Genomic DNA, 24,103 nt, shown 5'->3' with positions numbered 1-24,103 from the left:
GTTGCTGCTTTCCCCACAGTGGGGCCCTACAGAGGCGGGTGCAGCCTTCGCTCGTGCTGTTTCCACGACGATGAAAAGAAACATTAAATGGTCTCACTGGAGCTATAGCATTCCAACATGACATCTTGGTTTTTGGGAAAAATGACGAGGAAAACGATCACAATTAAATTTTAGTTCTCAATGCCTTTATCAAACAAAGGTTTAACAGTCCGCGCAGACAAGTGCAAATAAAAAAAAAGAAGTTGAATACCTGGGACACTGTATCAGTAGTATGGAATTAAACCTAAAGCATCACATTTGGAGAATATTAGTAAAGCTCCCATTCCTGAGAACAAGGAACAATTAGTTGCCTTTCTAGGTTAGTGGAATTTTACTCTAAATTAATTCCGAACTATGCAACTGTAATTGAACCATTTAGGAACCTGCTAAAGAAGAATGCGAAATATAATTGGACTGATGCTATGACTGCAACATTTACCACTGTTAAGGAGATGATTACTAAAGCTCTGTGTCTTAAACCTTTTGTAATTGGTAAACACTGTTTTGTAATGGTAGATGCAAGCAATTGTGGATTAGATTGGGGTAAGGAATGGATTGTGGCATATGCCTCAAGAACCTTGAGGGAATCTGAGCGTCATTACTCGGTGATTGAAAGAGAGCTATTAGCATGTGTATGGGGTGTTGAACATTTTAGACCATTTTTATGGGGCACCAAATTCACCATCAAGTCTGATTACAAACCTTAAGTTCACATATCACCTGGTGGTGGGCGTACACTATCATCAAGACTGGCCAGACTATCATCAAGATTACAACATTTCCAATATTCATTAGAGTATGTTCCTGGTAAATCTAATGTCCATGCTGACTGTATGTCAAGGCTACCTCTTCCATGTAAAGATTCAGACAGTGTTGATGCTGATGAGTGTGAAGTGGTGCATGTGGTATGTGATGTAAGTTTATTGCTTGGTGAGAATTCTGTTGTTCACGAGCAATTGTGGAATGAAGAGATGGGAAAGAATCAGGAACTCAAAAAAGTAAAGGAGTTTATATTAAAGGGTTGGCCAAAAGAGAAAGTACTTATAGGGAGTTTAGGTAGTTATTACAAGATTTGTGATGAGTTGGCCATAGAGAATGGAATTGCCTTAAGGGGGGATACATTCATTCCGCCTTTTTGTATGTTAATACTTGAAGTGGACACGAGCACACCGCATGTGTGTCAATTTCAAATAATAATTCACGAGGTTTGTTTTGACTTGAAGTGAGCCGCGTGAGATGTGCATGTTTGCATTGTTATTTGGAATGGATGAACCGTAAAGGACACTTTTTCCACACAGTCCGTGAGTTAAAACATAATTTATTTGGCATGGTTCTGTTCAGAAAGCTTACCAAATCTTAGTAGATTTGAGGTCCACCGTGGGTTTTCATGGTTCAGCAGGGCTAGAATGATGAAAGCTATGTTACAATACAGATTGTAGAGCAACATTTTGGACCCATAATTTCATTATGGCCGCACTTTACAGTGACTCCCAACACCTTTCTACAGTTGTTTCTGCAGTGCAAGGTGACAATAGAGGGATTACCATTTGCGATACAAATGGACGGTTTGTAGGTTAGACTAGAGAGGCCAAAAGATGGATCACAAAGCCAACTTACAAATGTAGGGGCTAATTTATGAGCACTTGTGACACTTTTGCGCCGCCGGTGCGTCACTTTTTGTGACGCACCGGCAGCGTACAAAATGCACCATTTTGCATCCTATTTACAAAGTGACGCATCTTTGTAAACCCCTGTGCTACATTATATCTGCGTTGGGTATAATGTATGCAGGGTGGGCGTTCCCCTGCATCAAAGCCTCATAGAAGTGGGCCATTGAAATCTTTCAGATTTCAGTGCGCCACTTCTAGGACGCCATTGCATGAAAACCTTAAGCCTGCCTCATGGCAGACAGGCTTAAGGGTGGCGCAGGCCCTTTCACATGGGGCTTTCCCCATGTGAAAGTACAGATTGGTTGAGTTGCGTCTGTTTTCAGACACACACACACCCCCCAGCAATGTGCCACTTTTGAACATACAGATACGTCCAGAATACTGTAGCTCCATGCAACATGATGCACCGCAATTTAAATACGGCACAGCTATCATGTCGCAAGGAGGGTGCACTGAGAAGGTTTGCATCACTGCTTTGTCGCAGTGACGTGACACTTCTCATAAATGTGGCAGGTACTGTTTGTATGAGAAAATGAGGCAGCATGTGCCCAGCGGTGTATACCCGGCTCCTCACCACCAGTTGATACTGTGGGCCTGCAAGTTGTGAGCACCAATGCCAGGTTTGCCATATGAAGTGTACACCCATAAGATAAGTCACTCTTGATCAACATTATGTTAGATTTCTTCTGCACAAGAGCAAATTTAATCTGGAATTGTGGATTTATCACTAGGGTAAGGCAGGGGCAGGGGAGGGGTCAGATGACTAATACTATTGCAATTAAATCGTTCTTGGTATTGATGGTGCATGGGGCTGTGGTGCGCTCAATGTATGAGAATGATGTTGTGGACTACAGTGCAGGGTGGGTCTGTTAAATTGCCTAGCATTGCTTATCGTCTTTGTTATTCGGGACGATTTTATGCCCCAGGGCAAACAGATTATCGAAAGTTGTATTTGTGTTGTCTACATACCATCTCTCAGTAGGCTCAAATCTGTGATAAACTGAATCAGACAGGAGGTCATGCATGTCAAGGGAGTGTCTCAGACCTTGGCTTGTATTTATAAGGCCATTTTTTAAGTAGGAGCTTGTGATCAAGGTCTGCTATAGCGTTTAGGTTGGAAGTGGCATTACGTGTTGGGTAACACCATTGCCAGTGGGTTTTCTTCATGGCGCAGTTGAAGAACATATGGGGCAGATACGGCCAAAAGGCCAGTGTGCAGTTCCTAAGGTCCTTCATTTGAACCTGCCAAGCATATTCACTTCACTGCTCACCAGGTGTGTGGTACCAGTGAACGAAGATCAAAACCCGCAGCTGCTTTGGACCTACCTTTCAAACAGTCTCACCATTGCATCCTTCATGCACTCATGCGTGGTTTAGTTATTCTCACTCAGATCAAGCATTTCCTTGTTCCCACTGTGGCAAGCAAATCATTACAGTCTCTCCTGTTTCCTTAAAACTCAACTTCTTCATGAAACTGGGCAGATGAGACGTTTCCAGTCTTGCCAGCACAGCTGTACCTACAGTGTCGTTTGGTTAATCTGTTTGGCTTTTCTGCAAGGAAAATCTGTTGGGTTCACTACATTGGAGGCAAGGACAAACTTGAATGCCTCCTTATCAAACACGTGCAATTTTGAGCATTGGTTAGTTTCTTCTTTCTCATGACCCTATTTGCTCTCGGCTCTCTTGTTGCCCCTCTCAGGCTCCGGGTGAAGGAGGACCACCAGATGAGGTGATTGTGAGATCCTTCATTGATGAAACTATGTTAACAATTACTTTTGTAATCTCACTGATTTCTGACTCTAATCAGTTGTCGTCCTCTATGTACGAGAAAGCCAAAATGTTTGCAAAGAACTAATAAACAGTCATGGCCGCAATGTTAGAACCTTTTAATTCTGCAAAAGGTCAGTTCATTTAGCTTCAGGCTCTTCAGTGCAGACAATTTCCACACTCTGGTCACTCCTGTTTTGAATGGCCCTTTATCGTCCATATACTGCAAAGTACTGATTAGTGTTTTGTACCTTCTGAAGTCTGGAATTTAGTGATCATATTGCTTGAGCACCAATGTGTCCTTTCCTTCTCTGTGGTTACTACACAGTATTGTGTGGGCGCTGTTGTTTACCACTGGCATGGTTCGAAGCCTGCGCGCTTAACCTGTATGGCGCACAGGTGTTCATTCTCCCAGGGTGTGGCGCACAGTGCCCTTTAGGGTTCAGCGTTCTATACACCATTTGGTCTGCGTGTATGGGTGTCTTTATCTGTCACCATCTCTCCATTGATATATGTATATGTGTGGGTCTGGGTGCAATGTTGCTAGTATGTGTTGTGTGTACATGTATATCTGTGCATTGTCCCAGTGTGTATGCAGTAACGTAAAACCAGACCCAGTGCCAGAAACCAAGTTCAACCATGGCAAAAATATACAAAGTGCCCGCACTCTGCAGGAAGCCTTAACTAGAACTGGGCCATCAGGGCATGGCTGGATCATGGCAGCCAATGCTTCATTTGAGCAGGTCGTTTCCGGTGCTTAATTGTCAACACCAGCGCTTGTGATATTCTGCCACAAGGTGAGGCTTTCTATATAATTTAGAGATGACCAAAACAACAGTTAATTATGAATTCAATATACATTAAAAATGACTGTTATTTGCAAACCAAAACATGAAATGGTTAGTAGTTGTGTTGGTATTATCATTGGCAACAGGAAAGGGGCAATATGTGATGGAAGCTGCAGTGGCCTCCTAAGAAGAGCACTGGTACTTTTTTTTATTTATTTTTTTACAAATTAAGCACTGATGAAAGCCCATTCTACTTTAAAAGCAGTAAAGAGAGGCCATCCCACTGGGAAACTGCCAGAGGTATAGTGCTTGTCCGGATGTGAACAAACATTGGATTGTCAACATAACAAGTGTGTTTGGGAATCCCAAATCCACCTCTCAGCACTGTTTAATAGATTCAGACTCCCCCCCACCACCATGATACTCATTTTTTGACCTCTGCCTCAGACATAGGACAGCAAAAGAAAGGACATGGTACGCCCACTGGTTTCCTTTTTCATTGAGCTTCTTGGGATTTGCACACAGACTAAAACACCAAAATATAAGCAATATCTGCTATTTTGTGAGACAGGAAGGAATAATTAAATGAGAAACAAAGCTGTAAAGAACAATAGAAAATGCATTAGACTTCTGAATTGTCTCTTTACTGTGACTCACTGTTCCGAGTAACTGCTTCTCTGCTTTGCTGAAATGCCCTGCTGCCTGCTTATCTTCAACCACAACTTTCTCACACAGAAATGTGAGGAAAAAGTGACTTTTTAGATATATATTTGAGGTTTGCAGGGGATTCTGGGTGAGAAAATGCTGGGAGATCCGCGCAATCCACACCATCCTGGGCTCCCCTGTGTGTACAGTTTTCAAAAATATTTAAAGTTGGCAGATTTTCCCTACAGACAATGTACACTCTGGCAGAGAAAGACAGAAAAGACAAATATTACTGCACAACCATCTATACCTCAACTACACACATGCATACTGGTTGGATTTGGCACGAGGGTGAGTGAAAAGATCCTACATTTTATTAAGCAGAGATTCCACAGATTTGAATTACACTGTTAATAATTGAAAGTTAAACAGCCATGAACTAATGAATCACAGCCCGTGAGATGTAAAGCCATGACAAGGCACCCACTGCTCTACAGACATTCACACACCTTTCATGCGTGACACACCCAAACCATTCACACAGCCAGCCGAGGGCGCAGCACATTACAACATTCATATCAAAAGACACTGTCATTCAAGGGCACATCACTTTTATACACCCAAATGACAACACAGCTGTCACGCCGGCTGGGGGCTGACAGAGTGTGTGGACTGGTGTTTGGCTAGCAGTGTGTGTAGTGACCGTCATCAAGTCACTACTTACTGTCAACCAAGTGCCTGTCCAAGCACACTGCCAGGCAAGCGTCAGTCCACACAAAACGCTAGCCAAGCACCATCAATTTTTATTTATTTTTTAACAAAAAATCAAACACAACCTAATTGGAAGTACATACAAAAGCTATACCTACAAACACAGCAGCTCTACCTAAATATGTCACCCTAATGCCAACCGTGAAATCTGAACAAAACATATAAAATACAGGCAAGTCAGTTCACTTTTACGCTCACAGTTGCTCCCAGTAACTCAGTTGTATGTGGTATACAATTTAAAACATGTAGACTCTCGTCAGCAGGATTAGAAGGACATTCGGGGCAGTACCTACGACTCTCTTTCCGCACGCCTCCTCGGACATAGACTCTTCATCTCCTACTAGAAATGGTTTTATTTGGGCATGGAAGGAATGTAATTTTCTACACACACTGGTAGTCAAGCGCCAGTCCACACACACCGCCAGGCAAATGCCAGTCCACATACACTGTCAGGCAAGTGCCAGTACACATACACCACCAGCCAAGCATCAGTCCACACACAGCACCAACCAGTCGCAGGTCCACACACACCATCGCCAATGCACACAGAGCCAGCCAAATGGCAGTAAATGCAGACCATCTGTCGAACTCTAGCTCACACACACACAAACATTCCCTGGTGTCAATTGGACCTAAAAATAGTACCAATCTGCCCACAGGGACAGAACAGAAAACATATGTCCCCAAAGGCCTAAGAGTCCAATCCCCGAATTGCGCTAATTCCCTGGTGTCTAGTGGCTTCTGCCCCACCCCGCCCCCTAGGGCAGATCGGCCTAAAAACGGGTGATCTGCCCAAGGGGTCACCCCCCACACATAATTTATGCATATACAAATTATCCCTAGGGTTCTAGTGGGTCTCCGCTCCCCTAGGGGACCGAAACATGGATATATTTACTGCCCCCTTGGGAGGCGACCCTTTTCCAAGGGGTCACTCCCCATACACACAAAAATCCCTGGTGGTACAGTGGGTGGATTCCTGCTCCACAATCACCACCCTCACTAAGATGGTGGAGGAGGAATCCACTCCAAACAGACACATCGGGAAAGGAAAAAGCATTTTCCCCTTGACTGTTTTCCCCCTCACCAAACTCCCTCAGAAATGGACTAGCCCTAATCATGTCCTCTCCTGATGAAGCTCTGGAAGCAAATGGCTTCCAGTGCATTGTGGCTAAATTTAATGATGTTGGTGCGCCATACGCTTGCCAGCGTCATCAGATCACCGAAGGAGGGGTCAGAGCTGGCAGCGGGAGTGCTTCTGCTGCCATCCCAGGTGGCGCATGCAAATGGACAGCCAATGGGAGTAGCGCCAGCGCTTCCCCTGTGGGTTGGTGCAAGGACAGAACAGTTCTGTCCTCCCCACATGACCACTCAACCGTGACTGGGAACAGAACCATTCTGTCCTTAGCACGGAACAGGTTAAAGTTAAGGACGGACTGCAGATAGCAGAACATGACAATGAGTTCCACTCAGAGTTACGACCTAGGTGGGTCACAGAGGTTCAGGTTCTTAAATGAAGTCATTCTCAACTCAGGGCCTCATTACGATGTCGGTCGGAAAGCATTCCGACCGACTCCTTCGCGGAATTGTTTTCGACCGACTGACCTGTTATGATGGTACCGAACACCGTTCCGTCAGACTGCCATTGACTGCAACGGGAGCCTGTGTTCTGACCAACAACAAAGGCACCCATTGCAAAAAGGGGTGGTTCCTGAAAACCCTGCATCTTGTGGCGGGCATCCCAAGATGCCTGCCACACTGCATGGTCTTAAAGAAGGGTCCCATGTTTACCCTCACGGGGCCCAACTGGAGGCCTCTGGGTGAAGGGGGGCCCGCTAGGGGCCCCCAAAGTCAGTTTCCGACAGCCTTTTTGTGTTGGACAGACCAAGTCGGTAAGGCTTTCAAAATCCGAAATCGTAATCGGTCGGTTGGAAACGCTGTCCATTGAGCTGTACGGATCAGCTCTGACCGAATGCCGGTCGGAAATGTTTCTGAGTCGGTTGGAAACATGGATTCTAGAACAGGTTAGAAAAATCCAAATTCCATTCAGAGCCTTACCGACCGACATCGTAATTAGGCCCTCATTAATAGAGCATGTGAACAAAATGATGTTTCTGAATGCTTTTAAATGAGAGAAAATTATTCTAGCGTTTCAAAGTGTTGCATTTACAAACAGCAGGCATCTTTCTACTTGTGGCTGGTAGACACAGTGCCATATTTAAAACTGAAAAACTTGTCATTTTCTTTTAAATCTAGGAACCTAAAATGAAGAAAACAATTTTTATGAAAACATTGTCTTAATGTTTTTCTCTACTTTAAATTAAGTCCTAATGTTTTATAAAGCATGTTTATTCACTTTAACTTCCTCACATTAATACTGTATTTTCTGTTATAAATATGACACCATATATACAGGCTACTGGTTGTAAAATGCCTGCTGTTTGGAAAGACACTTTGACATGGGAGAAAATTAAAATGATGAGTTGTATGTAATGTATATAAGTATAAAGTTAACTCTTCAGTTGAATTTCAAAGTGTCGCATTTACACACAGCAGGCATCTTGCTTCTTGTGGCGGGTTTACACAGTCATATTTAGAACTGAAAAACAGTCATTTTTTTAAATGAGTGAAATTTAAAGTGAAGAACATTTTTCAGTCAAGTACAGAAATTGTTTCCTTATTGCAAACATTTTTTGCAGAAAATTTTTCTGCACTTTAATTTTCTCCCATAAAAAAAAATGGTTGTATATTTGTGTTGTTTATAAACAACAAAGGGAGGTCCGTGGCAATATTTAATGACCACGCAAAGCTACATCCCAAACACAGACTTGAATACCAACCTAAAAACTAGCAATGGGTCAGAAAAAAGGGTGTGTGTGTATCTAAACCAAAAGTGGTGATCAATGGATGGCAAAATCTATAGCTGGGTCTCACAAAGTGCTTCAAGAGATCCCATCAGACTTCCACCCTGTACCGCCCTACATCATTTGGGAACCTTTAGGATGCACATGGGAGATCGAGTGCCCAGTGCCAGATTTGGACAAACTCCACCAAATCTGCATTTGTTCCAAACAAGCAGTGATGTAATCACAATAGGATATCAGGGGGATGCATGAAAAAGCAGTGCTCAATATATTAAACCAAAAGTGAATAAAGTGCTCATTATAAAATTGAGTGAAAAGGAGGAAAATATGTTTAATGGACACCTCCTTTTTCTCAATATTAAAACCAGTGCAAAACTGTAGCCTTAACAAATAACTACACAGATGGAAAGATGGTCGACATGTTTCTGCAGACCTGGGCTTGGCATTTGATGAGGCGGAAGTACAAAATATTTTATCAGAAAACCCAAGCATGCTAGACCTTCTACCGACCATTCAGGTCCATACCGATGAGGGGTGGGCATAGGTCCTTATATTAAAGAAGAATCAGGCAAGGGTATGCGTCCATGGTATCACCAGGGCAGAATACTTACGGGGTAACTGTGCCCCTAGTGGACTCATAGTGACCAACACTCCACGCCTATTCTTAGACGACAAAGAATTCTTGAAAGACTGGTCTCTCATAGCGTGGAGATGCACACGCGATTGGCTAGTCTTGATCATTAAAACGGCCATAAGAATGGCCAATAAAATTCTTGTCGAAATTCAACTCCTCGAAGGCCAGATTAAGACCACGATATCCTCGAGTAAGGTGTTCTCCAAACACCACGAAGAAGGAAACAAGACAAGCAAAGAATTTCGGGATTCTATCTTGTTCAGCAAGCTGGAGAAGTTTAAAAAGGACCTGGCGAACTTTGCTATGGACAAGACATATCCTTACACCAGCGATGACTACACCCCGACAGCGTTCAATAAAAATGGACGTAAGGCGGGATCGAATTATGGTACCTCCAGCTTGGATGGAGTCTCGAGTGACTCTGATTCGTCTGATCAAGGCAATCTCTTCACCAAACCTAGAGGCAGAGGGAACAACAGAAGAAATTGGAGGGGATACGGTCAACACTTTGCTCAACCTCAAGGAGGACCCTGGTGGCAACCCACCCCATGGGGTCCCCCACCTTATCCACCCATGATGGTACATCAACCATTTCAGAACTTCAACCAGCAGCCTTTTTTAGGGTCTGGCCGGAGGTCACGGGCCGACAACGAACATCACAAGGACAGGTCCGATGGAACTTACCCCCTCTCAGTCTCGCTGTGCTGATGACTGAGCGGTTCCGTCACGGCCAGCTCGACGCGGATTCCGCGCCTGTGCTGAGCGTTCTATTAAGCGGGCGGAGCCGTGACGGAACCGCTTCGTCATGAGCACAGCGCGACCTCTGCTGGTGACGGAGCGGTTCTGTCACCAGAATGGGCGCGCCGCGCGAACCCCCCTCCCCCTTCCCCTTAGCGCTGCGGCGGAATAGCAGCTGCAGCGAAGGGGTTAAAGTCAATGAAGTTGGGTATGGTAGTGTTGAGTAAAAATTAGCAAGTTACTTGGCCTTCAGTAACTCACAACGATTTTTACTGATCAGAAGTAGCTCTCATTACCTGGGCCGGACTGGCCATAGTGGGCACCAGGCAATCCCCCGGTGCGCCTCATGGGTGGGGGCCGGATTTGGGCCCCTGGGGGAGTTTTTGTTACAGGGCCGATTTTGCCGAAAACCGGCCCTGGCAAAGAGCACGGTGGCACCTACAACTCGTTGGCGAGGGGGCATGAGGGGGGGCAGCCGAGTCCTTTGCCAGGGCCAGTTGTGGTTCCCAGTCCGACCCTGCTCATTACAGAAAAGGTTAGAGACTCCTGATCTAGAACATGTACAGAAACAATTTTTTGTGTTAATGCAGATCACAGGAAAATGCAAGTCTCCAAAATTTTGTTGAGACTTTTTGGAGGTATTGGGAAGTTATTTTGTTGTGAGGGTGTGACATAGCAATATGTTAATACATGAACAACACATTCATTTGTATTGGTGGTGTTATGGATGAATACGCTTCTTTTAACATACTTATTTCCTAAAAAGTTCCAATCTTTTAAAATATTGTCCTGCTTTTAACCCCCTGGTGATTTCTTTGTCCCATAGGAGAAGGATTACTGGTTTTGTCCGGGCCAAAGTGGTTCCAGCATCGAAGACTGTTGACTCCTGGGTTTCATTATGATGTTTTAAAACCTTACGTGGAATTGATCTCGAACTCAACCAAGATTATGCTGGTATGGATTTATATGGCTTTTCATGCAAGCCATCTTTTATTCATACACTCATTTCAAGAGGGTGGTTTGCACAGAAGCAGGGATTGCTTAATATGGACTACTATTAATGCCTGCTTTAAAAACACCACAGTATGATTTAATCTTTGCTTATGTGCATGTATTTTTTTGCCATGCTGTTTCTTCATATGAAGTAGTTCTGAACAGGTGTTTATTCAGAACATACATACACATGGATAGATACCTGCAGTGGGATAGCAACAGGCTTTATGGGTATTTACAGAATTATTTTCCTCTGTAAAGGCATTCTCTCACTTACATGTACTGTGGTGTTTGCACGGGATATGAACTTTGTACTAAAAATAGTGCTTCCCCAACTTTAAATTGAGCAAAGGAAGCGTGAGTTTGGCAAATAGGATACCGTCTGCTCTATGATGCTTATGCTAGATTTGACAAATGAACCATTTGTACCATTCGAAAAGTTGATTGAAATTTGGCAGACTCTTAAGCTTACTCTTGGTATTTTTAAAACTGCAGATCCATCAAGGGGGACACAGTTAAAGGGTGGGGGCTCAAAAATGTTTTAATTTGCTGGTAGCTGTGGCATCCTATGACGAATTCCGATTCAGCAGGATTAATCTTGTGTTAGGTGTGCAACTTTAGTGCAGATTCATCTAGGAAGGAGCTATAGCGCTCTCAAAACATGATTCTTCTATTGTGAAAACTCCAATTATGTTGTGCAAAGAGATGAACCAGCCGGTGGGCTGAACCCAGAAAGTGTCTGTCATGGCTGGAGGGGTGAGGTGGCATTTATTGAAAACTTTCCACCACAATCTTGAAGCAGGAATTGATTTTTTTTTTGTACGGTATATGTTAGTCTGATCGAAGGCAGTATCGATGTTACGGTTTATCAATTTCTTTTTCCTGAATCTGAGGAATTTCTCTTAGAAGCGTAATTGACTAGTAGGGAGATCCAGAGGGTGGAATAGATTCTTTTGTATGGAAAGTCCTGTCCTCACCCAAAAATAAGAGCATTTAGCTGATTGGTGGATGCTGACTTTCGACTCACACTACTGTGAGGTGGGTATGGATGGTGGGTAAGGATGGAGGACTGTTTGAGGAATAGTGTAATGTGCTTCTATTTATTGCTGTGAGATATCGTTTTACATTAGGCCAAACACTGTGGCAGCCTCATTGTGGAAATTATCCACTGCTCATTTTATATATCTGCTTCTCTTTCCTCAGTCCATGAGCTCGACTTACTATTGCCTGTACCTCGTCTCCACTATGCTACAGTCCTCTGAGGAAGGATGTTTTGCTTCCTCTTCTGCCCTCACTTGGCATTGAATTTTCCCTGCCTAATATCTTTCAGACCCCACCGTCTCCTCTATTGCAGTTTTGTTTAATTTCCTTTCAATCAGTGTTTCTTTGTCTGCTTTTGGGTCTTAGCCTGGCTGGCTGGAGACTGCCGCCCTACCGCGGCCCTGTGACCACGTCAGGTCGCCTTAAGGCGTTCCTGCCTTGCCTGTTGGGAGGGCCGCAACCTGCCTTCAGTGGGGGGTCGGTCACCATTTTCGGATCAGGTACAATCCTTCTTTGACCGGTTGTACTGCTGCTTTTGGGTCTTAAACAAAAGATAACTTCATGTATCAGATGTCCCCAGTGACGGTCGTTTTAGGGTCAGGCATTGGGCACAGCTCTATACTCTCCTCATGTCTGGTCTTCACTCTGCTCCTCTGCGTCCCAGAGGCCTCCCACTTGTGACCTCCCACTTATCTGGTGCCTCCTGGAGCTCTGTGACTGAGGTTTGCCCACCTTGGTGCTACAGCCGCCACTTTGGGATCAGGTGCGCCGAAGGAGGGAATCTGTTTCACGCCTGATGCTGCCTCCTTGCATGTGGCTGCGCATCACTGGCCTTTGAGGGCACGTGTAAGTGCGCCCCAGCTGAATCGCCACGTACACATGCCATCCACGGCAACCAAGAGCCCTGGGGTACTTGACTCACCAGACCCAGCCTGCGACCGCACTGCTGTGTCAGCCGGTAGCTCCTTCTGCTGGCAGTCTCTTTCCAGCCCTGTGCCCCTCTGATGCTGCCACTACTCCGTTCTCAGCAGCGCCCTGCCCGTCTCATCAGTAGGAGCTAGGACCTCTGAGGTTCGGCTCCATTTTGGTGGTTCATGCTGCGCCGGCAAATCCAGCAGTAATGGTGGTTTCCTTGTAGGCCAGCCGCATATATTTGGGGTCCCGCAGTCCCCCCCCCCCCCCCCCCCCCCCCTTATCCGACACCGGTTCCTGCGTTGATCAGCTACGTAGGCGCTCAAAAAGCGATCCCAACAGCCGGCTGGCGGCAGAGCTGGATCGGATCATGTGGTTAGGTAGGCACCTACAGCCTTGGAATACTACATACATTCTGTGCTGCAGCAGAAAGACCTACTTTGTTACACAAACCACACTTAAATATGCCCAGCCTTAAGCAACGCTGGACTCAAGAACCTGCTTGCATGCCTGCTCAGCAGTGAAAGTTGCACTCATGATTCCTCTTTCTTACCCATCAAAGACCGAGATTCTATTTTCTTCTAATACTTCTCCTTTACATTGTCTCAATTGTCTAATAAACTCAAAACACATAGGCCCCCATTAGGATGGCGGGCGGACTTTGCCCGCCCGCCATCCTTGTGCAAAACGGGACCGCCCGCCATAGGAGCGGCGGTCCCGCCTTGGGCATTAGGATGCGCCCACCACACTGGCGGGCGCATCCTGTATTTTTACCATTGCGGCGGGCGGTGCAGAAAGCACCACCTGGCGCAATGGTAAAAATGCACGTTGTGCATTTCAAAGCACAACATTACAGGCACCACGTGGTGCCTGCCATGTTGCACTTTGAAATGCGGGGGGGCTACCATAGGTACCCCCAATGTGTACCCCCCACCCTCCGGACTCCCAGGGGGCCCGCAACGGGGCCCCGCAGGGAGTCTCCGCAAGCCTTTCGGTGGCAGCATTGCCGCTATGGAAAAGCATGTCAGGAAGACCATCATAATATGGCTGGCGACCAGGGAGGAAAAGCGGCGGACGGTGTTTACATCCGCCGCGTCCCCCCCGCCATAGTAATATGGCGGGGGGAGGGGGTTAATGGGTGGCGGGCGGACATTAATGTCGGGCGGATCCCCACCCGCCCGACATCGTAATGGGCCCCCTAGTTTCTCACAGTACATAAGCTTTCTGCTCACTTATTCTAGTTGATAATCAGTGCCATCTCTGTAACTATTGTGTAGAATCATTTGTTATATAATTTCCGTCTATATTTATTAATTAAATATATTAAAAATTTAACAGTTTGCATATGTATGAAATCATGTCATCTTGATTTCCCAGCCTCACATGGAATTAGCTACATGTGTTTGTGTTTTAAAAGCCTCCACTTAAAAGAAAACGTTTGCCACAGTGTTATACACTCAGTGTAAGCGTTTCATATTTTTTCCACTTTAGGATAATTTAGAAAAGCTCAATTATAAAAACAAGTCAGTGGAAGTCTTTCAGCATGTCAGCCTAATGACCCTAGACAGCATCATGAAATGTGCCTTCAGCTATGACAGCAACTGCCAAGCAGACAGGTGAGTTTCTTTACTTTTTTCGATTTTTGTGCTAAAGGTTCTGTGGTGATTTCAGGAGGGGGATCTGTTTAGACTGCGATGATTGGAGACATTTGCTTTTCCCCACCCAGTTCCAGGACCCACATACAGAATTCAAATTGTAAGATGGGGATGGAAGCTGCAATAGCACCAATCTGGTGGGTTCCTGACCACCAGCAATGGGACACTCAACAAAACCATTTTTAGAATGCAGCGAGTTACTTGCTGCCAGATTATCGAATGTCTAAGGAGAAAAGGTGGAAGGTGATGGAGTGGAAATGGACTATACCAGTAGGGAGTCCACAGGTAGGGGAAGATGGCCTACTGTGTATGTGTGATGTGCTGGGAGTTGCTTAGAACTCTTCGGGCCCGACGAGGGGGGAGACAGCCCTTGTTTTCCCTCCATCCTGAGGCAGCTTGGTAATTCTTAGAATGACCTTTCCTCTGTAGGCAAACACATCTCAACAGAATGGTAACACCATAATTCTCATTTGTGCATCTCAGAGTGAGTAATTAATAATAATGTTTATGTCCCTGCCCAATCCCTTGGCAATCGTATGTATTCCCAAAGGGCAAGTTTATGGAGACCCTAATGTGATACACACCACCCACCAGCTATGAGTTCCACCAGACAGAAAAAAGGCACCTGCATGGTGCTACTTGCACTGCCACGTCTCTATGTGCCACCATCCACAATGCACCCAGTATGACTTGCCTGCACAGGTCTTAATAGAGGGCTCATTGGTTAGATTAAGATATTTGATTTATATATGGAACATTCTAAAGCATATTCTAAATTGACGAAATTAGCCTAAAATTGTCATACTTTTTTAGATTGTTCTCGTTGTATGCTTCAGTTTCCCTGTGTAGTGAAAAACGATATTCTCCTTTGTGAGTGTTTCCACCAGCGACAACCTACACCTTTTCAACCTCAACTCATGCCTTTTTTCCCACTCCGGTGTCCAGGCCAAGGTTAGATACAGTGTTGCTGCTCTAATGACTACAGTTTCAGATGTCACCTCAAGTGTATCATTTTTTTGGGATTTAAATCTGTTTTATTGATTTAATAGGAAAAAGAAGGGTACATCATAGCCCACTTGCATTCATTGTCGTGTGGTAATTGCAATGACGAAAGCAGGTCTGCAGCATGTAAAGATAGAAAAGAGCAGGAGTGTATAGAGAGAGACGTTGGAAGGGTACGGTTTGGGGTGTGTGGGAGGGGCCCGCCCCAGTGTGTAAACTAGTTGTGAGGGTATTAATGTTTTAGCGATTCGCAGTGTAGGCTGTGGATGTCAAACACAATATTTGAAGATATTGATGGCAGATCAACTCACAGAATTCGTCAGATAGGTACTCTGTGCAAGGTTGCCACATCTTATCAAAGTGGGGGTGTTGTTGCATGGCAACCACGGTCAACGTCTCCATCACCAGCACCTTCCATATTTTATGCAGCCAGTCCAAGGGTGTGGGTACCATCTCTGTTCCCCATATGGAGAGAAGAATCTGTTTTGCTGCCCCTAGTACTATGGTGATTACCCTGCCTCTAGGGAATCGCAGTGGGTAGGTAAGTAGATTGGGCTGACCCAAGAGTATAAAGCTGGGGATTTGGGTATGTCTGTCTCAAACATAGTGTTTACGGCATCTAATACTCTGGCCCAGAACGATTCCAGCTTAGGGCATTGACATAAGAGATGCATGAGTGTGCCCTGCTTTCTGCATTGTCGCCGGCATTGCCCACCTCCTGGATGATCCCACTTGGCAGTTCTAGCTGGGGAGAGGTACCAGTAGTGAACCATGGATGTCATTTCATTCCTTATCTATGAAGGGTTCATATTCTCTCTCACCATCTAACTTGTGCTGGTGAATCAAGTGGGTGCATTGGTTTCACCAGGAAAGTGTCTGAGAGCAGTTTCCTGTCCGTGGAGCATGTTGGAATCCACTTCTCAAAGGCCGTCAATTCCCTACAAGCATGCGGGTGCATCCATGGATGAGTCAACCAATGTGCCACTGCCAGATACTGCCATCTCGCTGTGTCTGGGAGGTCATAGCATGTCTGTAGTGTATGGAAGTCCATAAGTCCCCAGGAGTCAAACAGGTCTCTCCCCCCCCTTTTGCAGTTAGCCTTTTACCATACCTTAAATCCCAGTCCCGTAGCTTTTGGTGGAAAATATGGGTCACCTATCAGTGGCGTCTGTTGGGAGATTGGTGTGGAGAGACCATGTCTGAGCTGCACCCTGTCCCTAACTCCGATCCTTGACTTGAGAACCGGAGAGATGTGTACGCCTGGTGGTCAGTGTAATTTAGGCAGTCAATGTATTTTCCAGATGTGCATGGCCGCAATAGCCTTGTCTATAAAACATTATTGATTTTCCGTGAGTGTATGGGACCATTCCACTATGTAGGGCAGTTGGGCCGATTGGTAATAACAGCGAGGTTTGGGATTCCTAGGCCTTACAGTGACATTGGAAGAAAGACGCATGTTCTTGCTTGTTTACTCTCCCAAATGCAGTCCCAGAGTTGTGTTTGCAATCTGTCCAGTACCCGCTGGTGGGATTTACACTTAGATTTAGACTTTGTGAGGTTCCCCTAGTTGTACGCCTCAGTGCGCGAAAGCGTGGAGTGCACCTGTATTCCTAAATATGGGATCCCCCCCCCCCCCCCCCCCTCTGCCCTGTAAAATGGGAACTGGGTGAGAGCTTGTGTACTCTCAAGGAGAGGCAGCTCGAGGATCAGAGACTTTTGCGGATTGATCTTAAAGCCTGATGCCTCTCCAAATGTATTTAACTCCGTCATAACCGCTGTCAGGATATTCATTGGGTCAGGAGCATAGCCTAATTTTATGTTCCCTCCCCCACCCCATCAGGGGTAACAAACGCCCCTGCAGCCCCCGCACTGCGGGGGGCCTCACTCTCTACAGTTAATGAAGGGGGCCCCCAGGGGGCCTCGGCCCCCTCAGCTCTTCTGAGAGCTGTGAGAGAGGTCTGCGCTGAAGCAAGCCTCTCTCTCTGCATCTGAAGCAGGTGCAGCCTGCTCGGAGCCCTTCGCCCCCTCCCTCTGAATGAAGAGAAACAAAGTATCAATATACATTGTTTCTCTTCAGTCAGAGCCAGAGGCAGTCCCGGAAAGAGGATGGGGGCACCAGAGACAGCAGTCTCCACTGCTCCTCTGAGGCAGCACAGAGCCCGGCCCCCACTCTCTCCTCTCAACAAAGCGCACCCCACAAGAAAAGAGAAGAGACAGGGACAAGGGTGGGGGGCCCACCCCACAAGAGAAGAGAAGAGAAGAGAAAGGGACAGGCCCCCAGCCGAGAAGAGACAGGGACAAGGATGGGGTGGGGGCCGGGCCCACCCACAAGAGAACAGAAGAGACAGGGACAAGGATGGGATGGGGGGCCCATCCCACAAAAGAAGAGAAGAGAGGGTGGGGGGCCCACCCCACAAGAGAAGAGAAGAGACAGGGACAAGGATGGGGTGGGGGCCCCACCCCACAAGAGAAGAGAAGAGAAGAGACAGGGACAGGCCCCCATCCGAGAAGAGACAGGGACAAGGATGGGGTGGGGGGCCCACCCCACAAGAGAAGAGAAGAGACAGGGACAGGCCCCCATCCGAGAAGAGACAGGGACAAGGATGGGGTGGGGGGCCCACCCCACAAGAGAAGAGATGAGAAAGGGACAGGCCCCCATCCGAGAAGAGACAGGGACAAGGATGGGGTGGGGGGCCCACCCCGGGTGGGGGGCCCACCCCACACGAGAAGAGAAGAGACAGGGACAAGGATGGGGTGGGGGCCTCAGAGAGCAAGAGCAAGAGAAGAGACAGGGACAAGGACGGGGTGGGGGGGCCCACCCCACAAGAGAAGAGAGGAGACAGGGACAGGCCCCCATCCGAGAAGAGACAGGGACAAGGATGGGGTGGGGGGCCCACCCCACAAGAGAAGAGAGAGGGACAGGCCCCCATCCGAGAAGAGACAGGGACAAGGATGGGGTGGGGGGCCCACCCACAAGAGAACAGAAGAGACAGGGACATGGATGGGGTGGGGGGCCCACCCCACAAGAGAAGAGAAGAGACAGGGACAAGGGGGCCCCACCCCACAAAAGAAGAGAAGAGACAGGGACAAGGATGGGGTCGGGGGCCCACCCCACAGGAGAAGGGAAGAGACAGGGACAAGGGGGCCCCACCCCACAAAAGAAGAGAAGAGACAGGGACAAGGATGGGGTCGGGGGCCCACCCCACAGGAGAAGGGAAGAGACAGGGACAAGGGGGCCCCACCCCACAAGAGAAGAGAAGAGACAGGGACAAGGATGGGGTGGGGGGCCCACCCCACAGGAGAAGAGAAGAGACAGGGACAAGGGGGCCCCACCCCACAAAAGAAGAGAAGAGACAGGGACAAGGATGGGGTGGGGGGCCCACCCCACAGGAGAAGAGAAGAGACAGGGACAAGGGGGCCCCACCCCACAAAAGAAGAGAAGAGACAAGGACAAGGATGGGGTGGGGGGCCCACCCCACAGGAGAAGAGAAGAGAAGAGACAGGGACAGGCCCCCATCCGAGAAGAGACAGGGACAAGGATGGGGTGGGGGCCCCACCCCACAAGAGAAGAGACAGGGACAGGCCCCCATCCGAGAAGAGACAGGGACAAGGATGGGGTGGGGGGCCCACCCCACAAGAGAAGAGAAGAGAAGACACAGGGACAGGCCCCCATCCGAGAAGAGACAGACAAGGATGGGGTGGGGGCCCACCCCACAAGAGAAGAGATGAGACAGGGACAAGGATGGGGTGGGGGCCCCACCCCACAAGAGAAGAGAAGAGAAGAGACAGGGACAGGCCCCCATCCGAGAAGAGACAGGGACAAGGATGGGGGGTGGGGGGCCCACCCACAAGAGAACAGAAGAGACAGGGACAAGGATGGGGTGGGGGGCCCACCCGCCACCCCACAATAGAAGAGAAGAGAGGGTGGGGGGCCCACCCCACAAGAGAAGAGAAGAGACAGGGACAAGGATGGGGTGGGGGCCTCAGAGAGCAAGAGCAAGAGACAGCACAGAGCAGTGCTCGGGACCCTGACAAGGGTGGGAGTGGGGGCCCCCAGACAGAGTATTCTCCAGGGCAAAGCTCACATGAGAAGGGACGAGGCAGCAAAATGGTGCCCTCAGGTAAGCACGCTTGTTAGAACACACCATGGGCGTCCGCAGGGAGAGGGAAATGGGGGCTGAGAAGGGTGCAAGGCAGAGGGGGAGAAGGGTGCATGGCTGAGGGGGATAAGGATGCATGGTAGAGAAGGGTGCAAGGCAGAGGGGAGAAGGGTGCAAGGCAGAGAGGAGAAGGGTGCAAGGCAGAGAGGAGAAGGGTGCAAGGCAAAGAGGAGAAGGGTGCAAGGCAGAGGGGAGAAGGGTGCAAGGCAGAGAGGAGAAGGGTGCAAGGCAGAGAGGAGAAGGGTGCAAGGCAGCGAGGAGAAGGGTGCAAGGCAGCGAGGAGAAGGGTGCAAGGCAGCGAAGAGAAGGGTGCAAGGCAAAGAAGAGAAGGGTGCAAGGAAGAGAGGAGAAGGGTGCAAGGTAGAGAAGGGTGCAAGGCGGAGGGGGAGAAGGGTGCTAGGTAGAGAGGAGAAGGGTGCAAGGCGGAGGGGAGAAGGGTGCAAGGCAGATAGGAGAAGGGTGCAAGGCGGAGGGGAGAAGGGTGCAAGGCAGATAGGAGAAGGGTGCAAGACAAAGAGGAGAAGGGTGCAAGGCAGAGAAGGGTGCAAGGCAAAGAGGAGAAGGGTGCAAGGCAAAGAGGAGAAGGGTGCAAGGCAGAGAAGAGAAGGGTGCAAGGCAAAGAGGAGAAGGGTGCAAGGCAAAGAGGAGAAGGGTGCAAGGAAGAGAGGAGAAGGGTGCAAGATAGAGAAGGGTGCAAGGTAGAGAGGAGAAGGTGCAAGGCGGAGGGGAGAAGGGTGCAAGGCAGATAGGAGAAGGGTGCAAGGTGGAGGGGAGAAGGGTGCAAGGCGGAGGGGAGAAGGGTGCAAGGTGAAGGGGAGAAGGGTGCAAGGCAGGGGGGAGAAGGGTGCAAGGCAGAGGGGAGAAGGGTGCAAGGCAGAGGGGAGAAGGGTGCAAGGCAGAGGGGAGAAGGGTGCAAGGGAGAGAAGGGTGCAAGGCAGAGGGGGAAAAGGGTGCATGGCAGATGGGATAAGGGTGAAAGGCAGAGGGTAGAAGGGTGAAAGGCAGAGGGGAGAAGGGTGCAAGGCAGAGGGGAGAAGTGTGCAAGGCAGAGAAGAGAAGGGTGCAAGGCAAAGAGGAGAAGGGTGCAAGGCAAAGAGGAGAAGGGTGCAAGGCAAAGAGGAGAAGGGTGCAAGGAAGAGAGGAGAAGGGTGGAAGGTAGAGGAGGGTGCAAGGCGGAGGGGGAGAAGGGTGCAAGGTAGAGGGGAGAAGGGTGCAAGGCAGAGTGGAGAAGGGTGCAGGGCGGAGGGGAGAAGGGTGCAAGGCAGAGGGGAGAAGGGTGCAAGGCAGAGGGGAGAAGGGTGCAAGGCAGAGGGGAGAAGGGTGCAAGGCAGAGGGGAGAAGGGTGCAAGGCAGAGGGGAGAAGGGTGCAGGGCGGAGGGGAGAAGGGTGCAAGGCAGAGGGGAGAAGGGTGCAAGGCGGAGGGGAGAAGGGTGCAAGGCGGAGGGGAGAAGGGTGCAAGGCAGAGGGGAGAAGGGTGCAAGGCAGAGGGGAGAAGGGTGCAAGGCAGAGGGGAGAAGGGTGCAGGGCGGAGGGGAGAAGGGTGCAAGGCAGAGGGGAGAAGGGTGCAAGGCAGAGGGGAGAAGGGTGCAAGGCAGAGGGGAGAAGGGTGCAAGGCAGAGGGGAGAAGGGTGCAAGGCAGAGGGGAGAAGGGTGCAGGGCGGAGGGGAGAAGGGTGCAAGGCAGAGGGGAGAAGGGTGCAAGGCGGAGGGGAGAAGGGTGCAAGGCGGAGGGGAGAAGGGTGCAAGGCAGAGGGGAGAAGGGTGCAAGGCAGAGGGGAGAAGGGTGCAAGGCAGAGGGGAGAAGGGTGCAAGGCGGAGGGGAGAAGGGTGCAAGGTGGAGGGGAGAAGGGTGCAAGGCGGAGGGGAGAAGGGTGCAAGGCGGAGGGGAGAAGGGTGCAAGGCGGAGGGGAGAAGGGTGCAAGGCAGAGGGGAGAAGGGTGCAAGGCAGAGGGGAGAAGGGTGCAAGGCAGAGGGGAGAAGGGTGCAAGGCAGAGGGGAGAAGTGTGCAAGGCAGAGAGGAGAAGGGTGCAAGGTAGAGAGGAGAAGGGTGCAAGGTAGAGAAGGGTGCAAGGCGGAGGGGGAGAAGGGTGCATGGCAGATGGGAGAAGGGTGCAAGGCAGAGGTGAGAAGGGTGCAAGGCAGAGGTGAGAAGGGTGCAAGGCAGAGGTGAGAAGGGTGCAAGGCAAAGGGGAGAAGGGCACAAGGCAAAGGGGAGATGGGTGCAAGGCAGAGGGGAAAAGGGTGCAAGGCAGAGGGGAGAAGGATGCAGGGTAGAGAAGGGTGCAAGGCGGAGGGGAGAAGGGTGCAAGGCAGATAGGAGAAGGGTGCAAGGCAAAGAGGAGAAGGGTGCAAGGCAGAGAAGGGTGCAAGGCAAAGAGGAGAAGGGTGCAAGGCAAAGAGGAGAAGGGTGCAAGGCAGAGAAGAGAAGGGTGCAAGGCAAAGAGGAGAAGGGTGCAAGGCAAAGAGGAGAAGGGTGCAAGGAAGAGAGGAGAAGGGTGCAAGGTAGAGAAGGGTGCAAGGTAGAGAGGAGAAGGTGCAAGGCGGAAGGGAGAAGGGTGCAAGGCAGATAGGAGAAGGGTGCAAGGCGGAGGGGAGAAGGGTGCCAGGCGGAGGGGAGAAGGGTGCAAGGTGAAGGGGAGAAGGGTGCATGGCAGAGGGGAGAAGGGTGCAAGGCAGAGGGGAGAAGGGTGCAAGGCAGAGGGGAGAAGGGTGCCAGGGAGAGAGGAGAAGGGTGCAAGGTAGAGAAGGGTGCAAGGCAGAGGGGGAAAAGGGTGCATGGCAGAGGGGATAAGGGTGAAAGGCAGAGGGGAGAAGGGTGCAAGGCAGAGGGGAGAAGGGTGCAAGGCAGAGGGGAGAAGTGTGCAAGGCAGAGAAGAGAAGGGTGCAAGGCAAAGAGGAGAAGGGTGCAAGGCAAAGAGGAGAAGGGTGCAAGGCAAAGAGGAGAAGGGTGCAAGGAAGAGAGGAGAAGGGTGGAAGGTAGAGGAGGGTGCAAGGCGGAGGGGGAGAAGGGTGCAAGGCAGAGGGGAGAAGGGTGCAAGGCAGAGGGGAGAAGGGTGCAAGGCAGAGGGGAGAAGGGTGCAAGGTGGAGGGGAGAAGGGTGCAAGGAAGAGGGGAGAAGGGTGCAAGGCAGAGGGGAGAAGGGTGCAAGGCAGAGAGGAGAAGGGTGCAAGGCAGAGAGGAGAAGGGTGCAAGGTAGAGAAGGGTGCAAGGCGGAGGGGGAGAAGGGTGCATGGCAGATGGGAGAAGGGTGCAAGGCAGAGGTGAGAAGGGTGCAAGGCAGACGTGAGAAGGGTGCAAGGCAGAGGTGAGAAGGGTGCAAGGCAGAGGTGAGAAGGGTGCAAGGCAGAGGTGAGAAGGGTGCAAGGCAGAGAGGAGAAGGGTGCAAGGCAAAGGGGAGAAGGGTACAAGGCAAAGGGGAGATGGGTGCAAGGCAGAGGGGAAAAGGGTGCAAGGCAGAGGGGAGAAGGATGCAGGGTAGAGAAGGGTGCAAGGCGGCAGGGGAGAAGGGTGCAAGGTGGAGGGGGAGAAGGGTTCAAGGCAGGGGGGAGAAGGGTTCAAGGCAGAGAGGAGAAGGATGCAAGGTAAGTGTTACTTATAACGGCTGTATTAGTGACAGTGGCATAACAATCGCCCCGCATCCCCTGCAGTATGGCGGGTCGCTGGCCTGAGAGCTCTAGACTGGCACGGAGAATGGGAGGGGGGCCCCCTCCATGTAGTTTGCAGGGGGGCCCCCTCATGTTTTGTTACACCACTGCCCCCCATCTGAATACCTGTCACTTGTGGATTAACACTTATTCGTTCTGCAAATGGCTCCATATATAGCGCAAAGAGTAAAGGGGACAGCTCTGTCTAGTCCCTCGTTCTATAGGGAAATGGTAGATGTCTCTCCATTGACACAGATGTTAGCTTGCGGGGCTGCATACCATAACTGCACCGAACTGCGGATCGTGGGCTAAGGCCCACATGTTCCAGTACCCAGTACAAATTGGGCCAGTGCACTCGATCAAATGCTTTCTCAGCATCGATCGTCAGTAGGAGGGCTGGCACACGTGAATGCTGTACCTTGTCCAAGAGATGACAAAGTATTTTTGTTTTATCGCTACATCCTCGTTTCAGTATGAATCCTGCTTGGTCTGGATCGACCAGTCCCTGTACATGTGGAGCTAGTCTGTGAGCTAGAACATTTGTAAAGATTTTCATATCTACCTTTAAAAGGGAGATGGGTGATAGGATGCCAAGCATTATGGGTATTTGCCCTGTTTTGGAATTGCCCTGATGGTAGTTAGTCACATTCAGTCTTGCAAGCATCGTCTCTTATTAAGTGAGTTAAATAACCCTGTCAGAATCAGGGTCAGTTGGGGAGCAATGTTTTATAAAATTCTTTGTGACCGCCATCGGGCCTGGAGTACTTCCTGGGGCATAATATCC

At 49.3% G+C, this 24,103-nt stretch overlaps 1 protein-coding gene across 1 annotated transcript in view; it reads left to right on the top strand.

The window, feature by feature from the left end:
* The window catches only part of LOC147747135 (cytochrome P450 4B1-like), a 217,263-nt gene that overhangs the window by 61,940 nt on the left and 131,220 nt on the right, over positions 1 to 24,103 (top strand). The window contains exons 4-5 of the mRNA XM_086952392.1: positions 10,740 to 10,867; positions 14,351 to 14,475. Coding sequence (XP_086808518.1) covers positions 10,740 to 10,867; positions 14,351 to 14,475 — 253 coding nt within the window. The remainder of the gene's footprint in view (positions 1 to 10,739; positions 10,868 to 14,350; positions 14,476 to 24,103) is intronic.

This window comes from Lissotriton vulgaris, chromosome 1_1 (genome assembly GCF_964263255.1).
Source record: "Lissotriton vulgaris chromosome 1_1, aLisVul1.2, whole genome shotgun sequence".
In the NCBI taxonomy this organism is placed as follows: Eukaryota; Metazoa; Chordata; class Amphibia; order Caudata; family Salamandridae; genus Lissotriton; species Lissotriton vulgaris.
The sequence above is the reverse complement of the archived record's forward strand: the minus strand, read 5'-3'. Positions and strand labels throughout refer to the sequence as shown.